At 44.8% G+C, this 16,150-nt stretch overlaps 1 protein-coding gene across 6 annotated transcripts in view; it reads right to left on the reverse strand.

Annotated features, from left to right (window-relative positions):
- Positions 1 to 16,150, reverse strand: part of dnm1a (dynamin 1a) — a 113,076-nt gene that overhangs the window by 55,673 nt on the left and 41,253 nt on the right. For all 6 annotated transcript variants that reach the window (XR_010456341.1, XM_064972086.1, XM_064972084.1 and 3 more), the window contains exons 3-10: positions 14,227 to 14,376; positions 13,500 to 13,703; positions 13,220 to 13,318; positions 11,532 to 11,692; positions 8,271 to 8,413; positions 7,927 to 8,062; positions 6,732 to 6,799; positions 4,999 to 5,137 (exon numbers count right to left, since the gene is read on the reverse strand). Coding sequence is in view for 5 of the 6 variants with exons in the window: in XM_064972086.1 (XP_064828158.1) it covers positions 4,999 to 5,137; positions 6,732 to 6,799; positions 7,927 to 8,062; positions 8,271 to 8,413; positions 11,532 to 11,692; positions 13,220 to 13,318; positions 13,500 to 13,703; positions 14,227 to 14,376 (1,100 nt within the window). In the remaining variant the exon portion in view is untranslated. The remainder of the gene's footprint in view (positions 1 to 4,998; positions 5,138 to 6,731; positions 6,800 to 7,926; positions 8,063 to 8,270; positions 8,414 to 11,531; positions 11,693 to 13,219; positions 13,319 to 13,499; positions 13,704 to 14,226; positions 14,377 to 16,150) is intronic.

Consider the following 16,150-nt stretch of genomic DNA (forward strand, 5'->3'; position numbering starts at 1 on the left):
GGTGAGACACAACAAGAGGTAGAAGACAATAAAGAGAGAGAAAGAGGAAGAGAGAGTGGGAGAAAGAGAACGAGAGAGAAACAGAGAGAAATAGATGTTGTGGGTAGATCTGTTAGTTGAGATGCTGAGACACAACTGCTCCACCTGCAACAGCACTAGTTACTACAACAGATCAAATCATATCGACAGACACTGGAATGGAAGTGAGTAGAATCGACTAGAGGAACTCAAATCAGATGACAGAAACGGAGACTGAGAGGAAGTCGCAAAGACACAGTATTACTCACTGAGGAGAAAACACACAAATGCTGGTTACGATGGGAACTTGGGACAATTAGTTCAATTGTCTACTTTGGCCAATCAAAAACAAAACAGAATAAAAACGAATGTTTGAATAGAAATAGAATGACAAAAAAACAACATGGGAGTTAAATATCATGGTAAGACCAGAGTAAGGATAGACTGACAGTCTGCTGGACTAATGTGTTGGATGCCATATCTAAAACAAAGAGTGAGCACAGAATGATCCATCGTCTCGGTCCTACCATGTTCAGACTATCAATGTGAAAGTGATTCACATTGTTCAGCAGCGTTGTACTGACTACATAGCATGTTCCCGAGTGCACACAGGACATAGATAGTGAAGTGTGACAGAAAGCTAACCGTGTCACACATCTCGAGAAGATGATGTTTAATCAATAGCAGTGTGCATAGTCAGGTGTCTCCTATTGAAAATAAACAACATACTGTACATTCAGAAAGTATCCACAACGCTTTTCCACATTGGATTGAATTGTCATCACATTGGATTGAATTGTCATCACATTGGATTGAATTGTCATCACATTGGATTGAATTGTCATCTTTTGTCAACGGTCAGCACAACATACTCTGTAATGTCAAAGTGGAAGGTTATTATTATTATTTTAGTGTGCAGTAATTCATGGAAAATCAAACACTAATATATCTTGATGAGATAAGTATTCAACTCTCTGAGTCAATACATGTTAGAATAAGCTTGGCAGCGATTGCAGCTGTCTTTCTGGGTAAATCTCGAAGAGCTTTCCATACCTGGATTGTACAACATTTGCCCATTACTCTTTAAAAAAGTATTCAACTTCTGTCAAGTTGGTTGTTGATCATTGCTAGATGCCATTTTCAAGTCTTGCCATAGATTTTCACGTTAATTTAAGTCTAAACTGTAACTAGGCCACTCAGGAACATTCAATGCCGTCTTGGTTAGCAACTCCTTTGTATTGCCTTGTTTTTAGATAATTGTCCAGCTAAAAGGTGAATTTGTCTCCAAGTGCCTGTTGGAAAGCAGAAGTTTTCCTCCAGGATTTTGCCTGTGCTTAGTTCTACTCTGTTCATTTTCATCCCACTCCACAAATAACTCCCTAGTCCTTGCCGATGACAAGCATACCCATAACATGATGCAACCACTACCGTGCTTGAGAATATGAAGAGTGGTACTCAGTGATGTGTTGTGTTGGATTTGCCTCAAACCATAGCGCTATATATTCAGGACAAAAAGTGAATTTTTTGCAGTATTACTTAAGTGCCTTACTTCAAACAGGACGTATGTTTTGGAATATTTGTATTCTGTACAGACTTATGTACAGGCTCAAAGGGATATTCAATGTTTTTATTTTTACCCATCTACCAGTCGGTGCCCTTCTTTGCGATGCATTGGAAAACCTCCCTGGTCTTTGTGGTTGAATCTGTGCTTGAAATTCTTTGCTCGATTGAGGGACCTTACAGTATGTGTGGGGTACAGAGATGGAGAAGTCATTTAAAAATAATTTTAAATGCTATTATTGCACACAAAGTGAGTCCATGAACATTTTTACTCCTGAACTTATTTACGCTTGCCATAACAAAAGGGTTGAATACTTACTTACTCAAGACATTTACATTTCAGCTTCTCATTTTGAATTAATTTGTAAACATTTGTAAAAACATAATTCCATTTTGACATTACGTAGGTCAGTGACACAACATATCAGTTCAATCCATTTTAAATTCAGACTGTAACACAACAGAAAGTGGAAAAGGTCAAGGGGTGTGAATACTTTCTGAGGGCAGTGTATCTGGCTGAACATGACAATACATGTTTGAATCCTTTCATGTGTTGAAAGGACTCCTCTTTTGACCGTAAGTGACCACCATCTGTCTTTTGCATTTGCCAAGCTTACAAAGTCAGTACACAGTAAATAAATGTCACTGTATATTGTCACCAATGGGTGAGTTGACTCTGCTTTGAAAAAATGGTAGTCGGTCTTCTGAGTCAGACAGAGTATTCATCATTTTTAGGATGCCATCATTGCATAAATGGAATGGCATGTTTGAAGAAAAACAACTATTTAAATCTGCTATGTAGCTGGCTCAGAGCCAACACCGAGTCTTGTTCTTTGTCATTTGGAAACAAATATGTAAGAGGGCCAGGCACATTTGCAGATAAACGTCAAACACTAATATCACACCACAATACAAAAAGAGGAGAAGAGAAAACTGAGGAATAAGGAGTATGAACGAAGAGACTGACTGACAAAGACAAACTATGAAATGATTTCTTAGCTGTGTGGCTTACTGTGCATTCTATAACGGGAAGGTATACACTACCAGTCAAACGTTTTTAGAAAACCTACTCATTCAAGGGTTTTTCTTTATTTTTACTATTTTCTACATTGTAGAATAATAGTGAAGACATCAAAACTACGAAATAGCACATATGGAATCATTTAGTAACCAAAAAAAGTGTTAAACAAATCAAAATATATTTTAGATTTGAGGCCCTTTGCCTTGATGACAGCTTTGCACACTCTTGGCATTCTCTCAACCAGCTTCATGAGGTGGTCACCTGGAATGCATTTCAATTAAAAGGTGTGCCTTCTTAAAAATGTATTTGTGGAATTTCTTTCTTTCTTAATGAGCCTCTCTTTTGAGCCAATCAGTTGTGTTGTGACAAGGTAGGGGGTAAAATGTTTAACACTTTTTTGGTTACTACATAATTCCAATTGTGTTATTTCATAGTTTTGATGTCTACAATTAAGAAAATAGTAAAAATAAAGAAAAACCCTTGAATGAGTAGGTGTTCTAAAACTTTTGACCGGTAGTGTATGTCAAACTAAATAAATACAGTCAGACACGATCAGACAATCGTTGTCTCTGATTGAGAACCATACTTAGGTAGCCTGTTCCCACCTGTGTTTGTGGGTAGTTGTTTTGTGTTGTGCCATCTTGCAGGACTGTTTCGATTTTCGTTGTTTCACGTTTGTTATTTTGTGTTCAGTTGCAATAAATTTAACATGGACACATACCACTCTGCATTTTGGTCCGATCTCTCATATTCCTCATCAGACGATGTTGAGAATCGTTACAATCAAATGGTTATTTTTGCCTCTTATTCGACCAAACAGAAAGCATATAGCTACAACACTAACCACTATAGATCAATTATTTGAATTGTTAATTTGCTTCCGATTTGTAGTCCAACCATCGGTCTGTCCCTACCTCTAAAAGTCAGACTCCGAACGTGGCTCGGTTCCTTGGTTACCTTGTCACTACACTTTCGTATGGTGGAGGTGAGTTCGCTCACTACCATATCTATACACTTCAATGAGGGTTCCTTCAGCTTTTGGATCTGCTTTTTCACTATGGCCTCAAAGGCCAGGTCAGGAGTGAACAGGCCCGTCCTGTAGAGAGGAGGTGGTGACGGGGGAGAGAGAGGACCAACAAAAGGAGGGATAGAGAGCAGGTCAAAGCAGAGAGAGAGATAGAGAGGCGAAAGCATAACACCAAAGGGCCACATAGAGGAGGAGAGAACGTATAAGGAGGAAAAAAAGAGGGATGACAGATTGAGAGACAGATGAAAAAGAGGGGATAGTGACAGGTCAGGGGGAGGTGGGTAAACAGTAAAGAGGGAATAAAAGGCAAGTGAGACATTTGGTTTCCCTTGAAGCCATTCTAAAGAGGCCAGCGCTGAGGTCTATCCCTCTATCCAGAAAGGGAGGGAGAGAGAGAGAGAGAGAGAGAGAGAGAGAGAGAGAGAGAGAGAGAGAGAGAAAATACAGCCTGCACCATTCCACCGGCCAACAGCTCTGAGTTATGAGCCATGCCAGACCGTAGCTGTGCACCCAACACCCCAGACGAAGCACCTTGCTCTTCCTCTCTACCTGACCCTAAATCTTCATCCTCTTCTCCCTTTCCCCCTATCTCCATCTATCCCCCAGCTGACCACACAGAGCAGGGTCACAGCGTTTGTTATTCCGCTGTCTCGGAGTCACTGTGGTCAGGCCACATTCCATAACATGGCCTGGTCACAGTGGAATTAAGACCACTGGTATTAAAACCACTGGGGCCCCTTTGGCTGAGTGTGGCCCTAAAGGGCCCTCTAAAGCTGACCTTGGCCCTTGGTAATCATCCAGATCTTCACATTGTCATGGCTCCTGTCTGCTGCAGGTGCACAGCCTCCGGTCTCACAAGCAGGAAGTCTGGATGCTGAGGTCACCCAACATGGCTGCCAGGGACAACAGTGGAGTGACACTTTGATGTGACACTCAAGGCATTGAAAATGATTTATCCACTGCTAAAAGGAACTCAGTCACCTGTGACTTAACATAAATTAAACATCTTAAGATGTGTTCATTTGACCGTTAATTTGATTCTGAATGTCAATTTGATCATTTTCATCCTTACTCCTGTGTCAAAAGTTGCTACCCTTGACATGTAGCCACAGAGCAGCAACTCAGCAGCATCCACACCCCTTCTATACCCAGCACAGTTCTCTAACATGGCCATGCGATTGCCACTTTGCCAAGCCACCCCATCCAAAGCGGTAGGCAGGCAGTCCCTCACAATACCCCAACTACCCTAGTACGCCCCCTACTGTCCCAACCCGGGAAAACAGGTGATATGATAACAGGGATGACATAGCAGAAGGTTTTGGTGGGAGGGAGAGATGAAACCATAGTGTCGCTCTCCACCGTGTGCGTTTACCTTCTGAGTACACTGCCTAACGGTATTGACTAGCTCAGAAATGACCATGTCCACACATTTCTGGCAGGGCTCTTTGATCTTGCCGATCTGCCTTTTCACAATGGTCTCAAAGGCCATGTCCGGGGTGAAGAGGCCAGTTCTGCCCGGTAGAGAGAAAACGAGCGACAGGTTCAAAAAAGTGGGAAAAAAGAGAAAGAAGGAGGAAGAGGAGGAGGAGGAGGAGGAGGAGGAGGTCAGGCAGAGAGAATAGTGTTACTTGGAAATAAATTCCTCCTCATGAACCCCTTCCACATAAAGCATAAAGAAGAATCATGCACAGCAAGATAAAGACAGATTATAAATTTCAACAAAAAACAGTATTAAAAACGAAGCTAAATCATCACATCATGGTTTGGGGGAAATATTGAGCTAGTTCGATAAAAGCACAACTGAACTTAAAGAACAGAAGGTTTCTCATTATTACTATACAGCAGGGATCGTCAACTAGATTCTGCTATGGGATGATTTGTTCTTGAGCGGATGGTCAGGGGGCCAGAACAGAATGATTATTCATTTGTACACTGCAAATTGACCGCAAGAAGCCCAAAAAACATGACCATTTCAAACCTCGCCAACATTTGTACACGATCACATACAGTATATCTCTCTTTGGTGTGGGAGTACTTTTGAACATATATCCTGAATAAAAATCTAATTTGATGGGGTTTTTACAGTCTCCCCAACCCAGCAAAAAATAATGATAACTTTTCAGTCATCTTTGAGGGGGGAAATAAAACCCCCGTGTCGCCAGGTGGAGACCCTGCTATACAGTATGTGAATAGTGTTGCCCACATATTACAGCATAGGACTCACCCAGATGACGCCATTACTTTTGGAATCCCTATACCACTACACCATAATGTCTCAATTCTCTTGGAACGGTTTCCTTTCACCATCCCCCTCCTTCAGAATCACTGACCGGGTCGAGCTCACCCTCACTGTCAGAACAGGTTTGCAGCCATTTTGCTTTCACAAAGGAAATGTGACAAGGAAATGCAGACAAACAGCAATACTGTTCCAAGCTCAAGCAAATTTAGATTTTGGAGCTTTTCTGAGGGAAACTGTATGCACGAAGCAAAAACAATTGTTCATAGTTTAAGTTAGTTTGTTTTCTTGGCAGTAGGTCACCAGGATCATGTATTCTGCTACATAGCTCAAACCACCCCCTGTTCTTGAAGACTTCCTTCTAGCTTCACTGTGGGAGGTGGAGTGGGAGGAAGAAGGGGGACTTTCAACAGGTTCATTTCAACAGGTTCACTTCCTGAATAGCGATGACGTCACTGTCGGATGATTCTGATTTATATCGCTCTGGGACCTACGTAAAAGACAGGGCGTTGTCATGGGACGGGTCAAACGTGAGCGAGGTCACACCTGACTGGCATATCAGGCTAGGGCTTCAACAGACAGACAGTCATACATACAAGATACAGACAGGTGGACACGGGGGCAGGGCAAGGAGCGGGAGAAAGATACCAATCCAACCAGCGGTCACAGATCTAATCACAAATCCCTCCACGTCTGTTTCTGATAACATCAGTATGCGACAGCATGCTGGGTGCATGTCTGCGGTCAATGTGTCTCGAGGTCTTTGTGATCAGATGGGTGACGGCGATTAGAGCTGGCCTGGCCCACAGCCGCGACCCAGGCGGGCGAGGACAGGGGAGGGAGAGGGGGATGGGGAGAAAGGACGTTGCCTAATGCCGTGGATGTTCTTAATGGCGTAGCTGATCTCCTTGCGAAGCTCCTTTTCGTTAAACTCCATCTGTACGGACACAGAAAGGACACACACACACACGCGCGTTAAATAGTGAGCACACGCCTCCGACGCACAGCAGATACCACATAGATAGAGATGGAAGGTCCCTTGTATCCATTGAGTGGCTCTGAACAGCGAACAGAATATTCTTCACGGGAGCAAATTTACAACAACAACAAACCTTCAGACTAAGTACTAACACTGCTTGGTTATTCCATTCAGTCTGACACCTCTGTTAATCATTTGATATGACACAGCTATACCATGAGTTTATGATGACAGACAGTCTGACTGTGCGATGTTTAACGACTGAGACTGTAGTCTGGCCACAGCAGGCCCAGATCCTGTGGCCAAGGCCAAACAGAATGTTTTACTGTGACGGAGGGAGGGAGGGAGGGAGGGAGGGAGGGAGGGAGGGAGGGAGGGAGGGAGGGAGGGAGGGAGGGAGGGAGGGAGGGAGGGAGGGAGGGAGGGAGGGAGGGAGGGAGGGAGGGAGGGAGGGAGGGAAGAATGTTTTCCTCATAAAGTCTCTGGGTTGTGCCTCCCGAGTGGTGCAGTGGTCTAAGGCACTGCATCGCAGTGCTTGAGGCGTAACTACAGACCCAGATTCAATCCCAGGCTGTGTCACAGCCAGCCGTGACCGGGAGACCAATGAGGTGGCGCACAATTGGCCCAGCGTTGTCCGGGTTAGGGGAGGGTTTGGCCGGCTGAGATTTCCTTGTCCCATCGCGCTCTAGCGACTCCTTTTGGCGGGCCGGGCGCCTCCAATTTGACTTCGGTCGCCAGCAGAACGTTGTTTCCACCGACACATTGGTCCCGGGTTAAGCGTGCATTGTGACAAGAAGCAGTGCGGCTTGGCAGGGTCGTGTTTCGGGGGACGCACGGCTCTCGACCTTCGTCTCTACCGAGTCCGTAGGGGAGTTGCAGCGATGAGACAAGACTACCAATTGGATATCACGAAATTGGGGAGAAAAAGGGTGAAAGTAAAAAATATATTTTTTTAAACAAATAATAATTATTGTAATTATAATAATGTCTCTGGTTTGGGGTCGATCCACAGCCCTGTCTGTCTCAAGAGTTAGGAGAGCGGGGGCCCTGGTAAGAGACACACACATACAGTACAGTACACACACCTTGACCAGCTCGAAGGGGAAGCGCTCGTGGAAGATGCGGTTGATCTTGGCCCCGCCTGACAGCTCTGCTGTGTCGATCTGGTCCCCAGAACCCTCGATACGCTTCTCAAAGTCCACTGAGAACTGCTGCACCATCCTGGAGAGTAAAGGATACAGGGATAAGGGAGTTAGACGTGTGTGTGTGTGTGTGTGTGTGTGTGTGTGTGTGTGTGTGTGTGTGTGTGTGTGTGTGTGTGTGTGTGTGTGTGTGTGTGTGTGTGTGTGTGTGTGTGTGTGTGTGTGTGCGTGTGCGTGCGTGCGTGTCTGCGTGCATGCCATCGTGCGTACTTGTGTGTCCTACTCACTGCAACAGGGCCTTGGTCTTGCGGGAGGGGTCGTCAGGTCTGAAGTTCTTGTACTCCTCCACCTCCTTCTCTATAGACAGCAGCTGGCTCTGCAGCTTGGCCCGCAGCCCCGGCAGAGTGTCCCGGATGTGATTGGTCAGTTGCTGCGGAGGGCAAGGTCCTCAGTGTGGGTTATGACATGCGAAGGAAGAGATTACAGTGATCTAGCATACCAGCCTACTACCGTTCTACTCCCTTATCTCTAGTGGATATTATAAACTCGGCGAAAGCATCAAAATGCGTCATGTGGATGACTCATCTGGTAGAAGACTTCTCTGAAGGCTATAAAAATAAACTGAAAAGATACATATTGTGAACGCTAAAATAATATTCCTACTATGCACTTTGGTAATGATTGAGGGATTTGAACCAGTAATAAGTAAGTAAGTGATCAGGAAAGTATTAGTGTTCCCCTCCACACACACACACACACACACACACACACACACACACACACACACACACACACACACACACACACACACACACACACACACACAAAGGAGGACTGACCTGGTTGAGTGTTTTCTGTAGGTAGGGGATTTACCTGGTTGAGTGTTTTCTGTAGGTAGGGAACTGACCTGGTTGTGTGTTTTCTGTAGGTAGGGGACTGACCTGGTTGAGTGTTTTCTGTAGGTAGGGGACTGACCTGGTTGAGTGTTTTCTGTAGGTAGGGGACTGACCTGGTTGTGTGTTTTCTGTAGGTAGGGAACTGACCTGGTTGTGTGTTTTCTGTAGGTAGGGGACTGACCTGGTTGTGTGTTTTCTGTAGGTAGGGAACTGACCTGGTTGAGTGTTTTCTGTAGGTAGGGGACTGACCTGGTTGAGTGTTTTCTGTAGGTAGGGGATTTACCTGGTTGAGTGTTTTCTGTAGGTAGGGGATTTACCTGGTTGAGTGTTTTCTGTAGGTAGGGGACTGACCTGGTTGAGTGTTTTCTGTAGGTAGGGGATTTACCTGGTTGAGTGTTTTCTGTAGGTAGGGGATTGACCTGGTTGAGTGTTTTCTGTAGGTAGGGGACTGACCTGGTTGAGTGTTTTCTGTAGGTAGGGGACTGACCTGGTTGTGTGTTTTCTGTAGGTAGGGGACTGACCTGGTTGAGTGTTTTCTGTAGGTAGGGGACTGACCTGGTTGAGTGTTTTCTGTAGGTAGGGGACTGACCTGGTTGAGTGTTTTCTGTAGGTAGGGGACTGACCTGGTTGAGTGTTTTCTGTAGGTAGGGGACTGACCTGGTTGAGTGTTTTCTGTAGGTAGGGGACTGACCTGGTTGAGTGTTTTCTGTAGGTAGGGGACTGACCTGGTTGAGTGTTTTCTGTAGGTAGGGGACTGACCTGGTTGAGTGTTTTCTGTAGGTAGGGGACTGACCTGGTTGAGTGTTTTCTGTAGGTAGGGGACTGACCTGGTTGAGTGTTTTCTGTAGGTAGGGGACTGACCTGGTTGTTTTCTGTAGGTAGGGGACTGACCTGGTTGAGTGTTTTCTGTAGGTAGGGGACTGACCTGGTTGAGTGTTTTCTGTAGGTAGGGGACTGACCTGGTTGAGTGTTTTCTGTAGGTAGGGGACTGACCTGGTTGAGTGTTTTCTGTGGTTGAGGTAGGGGACTGACCTGGTTGAGTGTTTTCTGTAGGTAGGGGACTGACCTGGTTGAGTGTTTTCTGTAGGTAGGGGACTGACCTGGTTGAGTGTTTTCTGTAGGTAGGGGACTGACCTGGTTGAGTGTTTTCTGTAGGTAGGGGACTGACCTGGTTGTTTTCTGTAGGTAGGGGACTGACCTGGTTGTGTTTTCTGTAGGTGACCTGGTTGGGTTTTCTGTACTGACCTGGTTGAGTGTTTTCTGTAGGTAGGGGACTGACCTGGTTGAGTGTTTTCTGTAGGTAGGGGACTGACCTGGTTGAGTGTTTTCTGTAGGTAGGGGACTGACCTGGTTGAGTGTTTTCTGGTAGGTGACCTGGGGACTGACCTGGTTGAGTGTTTTCTGTAGGTAGGGGACTGACCTGGTTGAGTGTTTTCTGTAGGTAGGGGACTGACCTGGTTGAGTGTTTTCTGTAGGTAGGGGACTGACCTGGTTGAGTGTTTTCTGTAGGTAGGGGACTGACCTGGTTGAGTGTTTTCTGTAGGTAGGGGACTGACCTGGTTGAGTGTTTTCTGTAGGTAGGGGACTGACCTGGTTGAGTGTTTTCTGTAGGTAGGGGACTGACCTGGTTGAGTGTTTTCTGTAGGTAGGGGACTGACCTGGTTGAGTGTTTTCTGTAGGTAGGGGACTGACCTGGTTGAGTGTTTTCTGTAGGTAGGGGACTGACCTGGTTGAGTGTTTTCTGTAGGTAGGGGACTGACCTGGTTGAGTGTTTTCTGTAGGTAGGGGACTGACCTGGTTGAGTGTTTTCTGTAGGTAGGGGACTGACCTGGTTGAGTGTTTTCTGTAGGTAGGGGACTGACCTGGTTGAGTGTTTTCTGTAGGTAGGGGACTGACCTGGTTGAGTGTTTTCTGTAGGTAGGGGACTGACCTGGTTGAGTGTTTTCTGTAGGTAGGGGATTTACCTGGTTGTGTGTTTTCTGTAGGTAGGGGACTGACCTGGTTGAGTGTTTTCTGTAGGTAGGGGACTGACCTGGTTGGGTGTTTTCTGTAGGTAGGGGACTGACCTGGTTGAGTGTTTTCTGTAGGTAGGGGACTGACCTGGTTGAGTGTTTTCTGTAGGTAGGGGACTGACCTGGTTGAGTGTTTTCTGTAGGTAGGGGACTGACCTGGTTGAGTGTTTTCTGTAGGTAGGGGACTGACCTGGTTTTTCTGAGTGTTTTCTGTAGGTAGGGGACTGACCTGGTTGAGTGTTTTCTGTAGGTTTTCTGTAGGGGACTGACCTGGTTGAGTGTTTTCTGTAGGTAGGGGACTGACCTGGTTGAGTGTTTTCTGTAGGTAGGGGACTGACCTGGTTGAGTGTTTTCTGTAGGTAGGGGACTGACCTGGTTGAGTGTTTTCTGTAGGTAGGGGACTGACCTGGTTGAGTGTTTTCTGTAGGTAGGGGACTGACCTGGTTGAGTGTTTTCTGTAGGTAGGGGACTGACCTGGTTGAGTGTTTTCTGTAGGTAGGGGACTGACCTGGTTGAGTGTTTTCTGTAGGTAGGGGACTGACCTGGTTGTTTTCTGTAGGTAGGGGACTGACCTGGTTGAGTGTTTTCTGTAGGTAGGGGACTGACCTGGTTGAGTGTTTTCTGTAGGTAGGGGACTGACCTGGTTGAGTGTTTTCTGTAGGTAGGGGGTGCCCATGCGTTCAGCCAGGTGTCTGTATCCAGGATGGGTCAGGAAGAACTTCCTCTCTGCAGCCATGGCCGCTGTGATGTCCTTCTTCCCATCTATGTCCTTCTGACTCCTGTTCACCACACCAATGTAACCTGGGACAGAGAGCAAGGGCAGCTGATACTGGACACATCAGGATGCAAAGATAGGCACAATGTTGTTTTGTGGGGAGAAAAACTGAAAACAAAGTTTTTTAGGGTAATTATTATTCGTGTTTTGTGTGGGTGAGATTTATTTTCTTGTTTGTTTGCCTGTCTGGGTTTACCACACTGGGTAGTGGGCCGAAGGAGGAGGGGAGTTCTGGGGGAGGTGTGGAGAGTAATCTATTGTGGGATGGTTATTTGTAACAGCTGTCGATTGTACTACATGCCTACATATCCTGCTATGACTGAAAACAAATAAAGAATGTCAGCCACATGGGCAAGAGGGATCACATATCCCCATCTAGTTAAGTTTTCTCATGCATTTCTCTGTTAAGCAGTATGTCTTGCTCTATAACCTTTTGGACTGAACGCCAATAGCCTTGTAAATATGCTTGTGGCTTAACATGCGGCCTTCCGACACGGGAGAGTGACAGAAGCAGAGAAGGTAGAGACAAAGGACATGGAAAACGTTCAGAAGCACATGCCTGGGTTCTAACCAAGCGCCAGTGGAAAAACGACACATAAGCAGATTGCATTAGGGTTTCCCACAAATATATTTTATTGCAAAGAAAATAACAGATGTTTCTTCCAGATGTGTCACTGAAACCAAGACATTGTTATTGTCCACCTTTCTCTCTCCCTTTCTTTTCTTCGCTCTCTCTTCATTTTCTCCCTCTCTGCAATCTTAGCAATCTCATCTCTCTCTCTCTCTCCAATCTCATCTCTCTCTCTCTGCAATCTCATCTCTCTCTCTCTGCAATCTCATCTCTCTCTCTCTCTGCATTCTCATCTCTCTCTCTCTCTCATTCTCATCTCTCTCTCTCTCTCTGCATTCTCATCTCTCTCTCTCTCTGCATTCTCATCTCTCTCTCTCTCTGCATTCTCATCTCTCTCTCTCTCTGCATTCTCTTCTCTCTCTCTCTGCATTCTCATCTCTCTCTCTCTGCATTCTCATCTCTCTCTCTCTCTCTGCATTCTCATCTCTCTCTCTCTCTGCATTCTCATCTCTCTCTCTCTCATCTCTCTCTCTCTCTCTCTGCATTCTCATCTCTCTCTCTCTCTCTCTCTCTCTCTGCATTCTCATCTCTCTCTCTCTCTCACTCACTGCATTCTCATCTCTCACTCGCTGCATTCTCATCTCTCTCTCTCTGCATTCTCATCTCTCTCTCTCTGCATTCTCATCTCTCTCTCTCTGCATTCTCATCTCTCTCTCTCTCTGCATTCTCATCCCTCTCTCTCTCTCTCTCTCTCTCTGCATTCTCATCTCTCTCTCTCTCTCTCTCTCTCTCTCTCTCTCTCTCTCTCTCTCTCTCTCTCTCTCTCTCTCTCTCTCTCTCTCTCTCTCTCTCTCTCTCTCTCTCTCTCTCTCTCTCTCTCTCTCTCTCTCTCTCTCTCTCTCTCCAACTGCTGCAGTGAGCAACACAACTAGATAACCACAAGAGGGAAGCACTGAGACAGTGTGTGTGTGTGTAGTCTCACCTCTTCGCAGTGGGAGCAGCTTATTTTCCAGAATTTCTCTGGCGTCAGTCCCCTCATCCATCAGATCCAGCTTGGTGATCACACCAATGGTTCGCTGACCTGGTCACACACACACACACACACACACACACAACAAAGTCCAGATCTGCGCTGTAGGTAGGTTCAATTGCATCCTTGTCTAACTGTTCTGTCACAACTTGATGTTGAATGATACTGAGAGCACAGATGAAAGCAGAAGGCCTACAGTTACTGCCTTTAACCTCTTGTGAACCTCACCCACCCTGTGGGTCCACTTCTTTGGCAATCTTCAGGGCATCCGAGTTGGCCAGATCAGAGTTGGCCGGGGAAACAGCCAGCAGCAGACAGTTGTCCTTGGTCACAAACTGATATAACATGTCTCTGATCTGCTGCTCAATGTCCGCAGGCTGGTCCCCTACTGGGACCTTGGTCATCCCCGGCAAGTCCACCAGAGTCAGATTCAGGACTAGGGGAGAGAGGGGAGAGAGAGGTAAAGGGAGAGAGGGGAGGACAGAGAGGAGAGAGATGCGAAAGGCCGAGGAGATAGAAGGGGAGGGTAGAGGGTAAAGGGGAAGAGAGTGTGGAGAGGGGAGAGGGTTGAGAGAGGAGAGGGTAGAGAGGTGGAGACAGAGAGAGATTGTAAATATGATATCAGATCCGATGAATGATACTAACCTTGAAAATAAAATACTATATAATATAATTAATAGTACCTGATTGAGACTCACTATACAACAACCAACTTTGGGCCCTGCTATACAATCAAACTGGTTGCCAGTTTTGACCAATAGGGAATAAGGAAACTTGATTCACCAAACTCTGTGTATAGAATTAAGATACTTGTATTCCATTTGATAAAGTTAAACTACTCTTTCCTACAATCAAAGTATTATGAGTGTCGCCATGGTAGTTCTGCCAAGTTGCCCATGTGCCAAGATGCCCATGTGCCAAGATGCCCATGTGCCAAGATGCAGGATCTGTGTCCTCACCATGCGGGGAGTAGACCCTGAGATTTATTGGCACAGGTGAGATTCCCTTATTCTGCCCAGTGATGCGGTCCGTCTCGGCCTCGATCTCCCCACGAACCTCATCGAAGTCTGTGAACTTCTTCCCCTTACAGTGAAGGAACTCTGCATATTCTGCAGAAGGAGAGGGGGACAGAGAAGAGGAGAGGAAAGGAAAGGAGGAGTGAGGATAACAAATTCATTCAAGAACCATGATAAAAACAGGACACCGTTTTTTTGCACCTTGAATGGAAATGAGGAAAGTTGTTCTGTCATATCTTTGCTTTTCATCACTCACAGTTTGAAAGACAATGTAGCAACACTAGATGGCACTATGAGACGGACACAGACCTTGTAATGATCCTAAACGAATTAGAAGCCCATTTTGTCCAATTGGTAATACAGGATATGAATAAGGCCTTAAATGTAAACACCGCTGCTAACCGGACCTCAGGTGACCATGGTTGGTCTTGACAGAGATTGGTGTTTTGTTTATTTATTTTGCAAAGGGATTATTTAGAATCTACCTCTCCAATGACTTTGGGTAGGCTATACATTACTTGAGCATTAAGGACTGAACCAGGTTTTTCCTCTAGGACAGTTTGGTTTTCATAAACCTTAAAATATATATTGAAATGTTGTAATATACAGTAAAACGCAATACATCTACAAACTGGGTTTCAAAAAACAAATAAAGCAACACCTAACGCCTCTCGCCCATGTGACCAAATGTTTGTGTGTTTGTACGGACATGTATGTGTAATTGATAGATGCGCGCATACACACACACACACACACACACACACTACACATGTGTATGTACGGACATGTACAGTGCATTCGGAAAGTATTCAGACCACTTGACTTTTTCCACATTTTGTTACGTTACCTTATTAAAAAATGTATTAAATATTGTTTTTTCCTCATCAATCTACACACAATACCCCATAATGACAAAGCCAAAACAGGTTTTTTAAAATGTTTGCAAATACTTATTGTTGTACTTATACAGGTGCTTCTACACCTGCATTGCTTTCTGTTTGGGCTTTTAGGCTGGGTTTCTGTACAGCACTATGTGACATCAGCTGATGTAAGAAGGGCTTTATAAATAAATTTGATTGAATTTGATTGATTGACTTATTTACTTAAATATTCTTTGCTTTGAGACTCGACATTGAGATCAGGTGCATCCTGTTTCCATTGATCATCCTTGAGATGTTTCTACAACTTGATTGTAGTCCACCTGTGGTATATTCAATTGATTGGACATGGTTTGGAAAGGCACACACCTGTCTATATAAGGTCCCACAGTTGACAGTGTATGTCTGAGTAAAAATCAAGCCATGGTCGAAGGAATTGTCTGTAGAGATCTGAGACAGGATTGTGTCAAATCAAATCAAATTTTATTTGTCACATACACATGGTTAGCAGATGTTAATGCGAGTGTAGCGAAATGCTTGTGCTTCCAGTTCCGACAATGCAGTAATAACCAACAAGTAATCTAACTAACAATTCCAAAACTAATTTCTTATACACACAAGTGTAAAGGGATAAATAATATGTACATAAAGATATATGAATGAGTGATGGTACAGAGCAGCATAGGCAAGATACAGTAGATGGTATCGAGTACAGTATATACATATGAGATGAGTATGTAAACAAAGTGGCATAGTTAAAGTGGCTAGTGATACATGTATTACATAAAGATGCAGTAGATGATATAGAGTTCAGTATATATGTATACATATGAGATGAATAATGTAGGGTATGTAAACATTATATTAGGTAGCATTGTTTAAAGTGGCTAGTGATATATTTTACATCATTTCCCATCAATTCCCATTATTAAAGTGGCTGGAGTTGAGTCAGTGTGTTGGCAGCAGCCACTCAATGTTAGTGGTGGCTG

The sequence above is a fragment of the Oncorhynchus masou genome, chromosome 8, assembly GCF_036934945.1.
Source record: "Oncorhynchus masou masou isolate Uvic2021 chromosome 8, UVic_Omas_1.1, whole genome shotgun sequence".
NCBI classification, from domain to species: domain Eukaryota; kingdom Metazoa; phylum Chordata; class Actinopteri; order Salmoniformes; family Salmonidae; genus Oncorhynchus; species Oncorhynchus masou.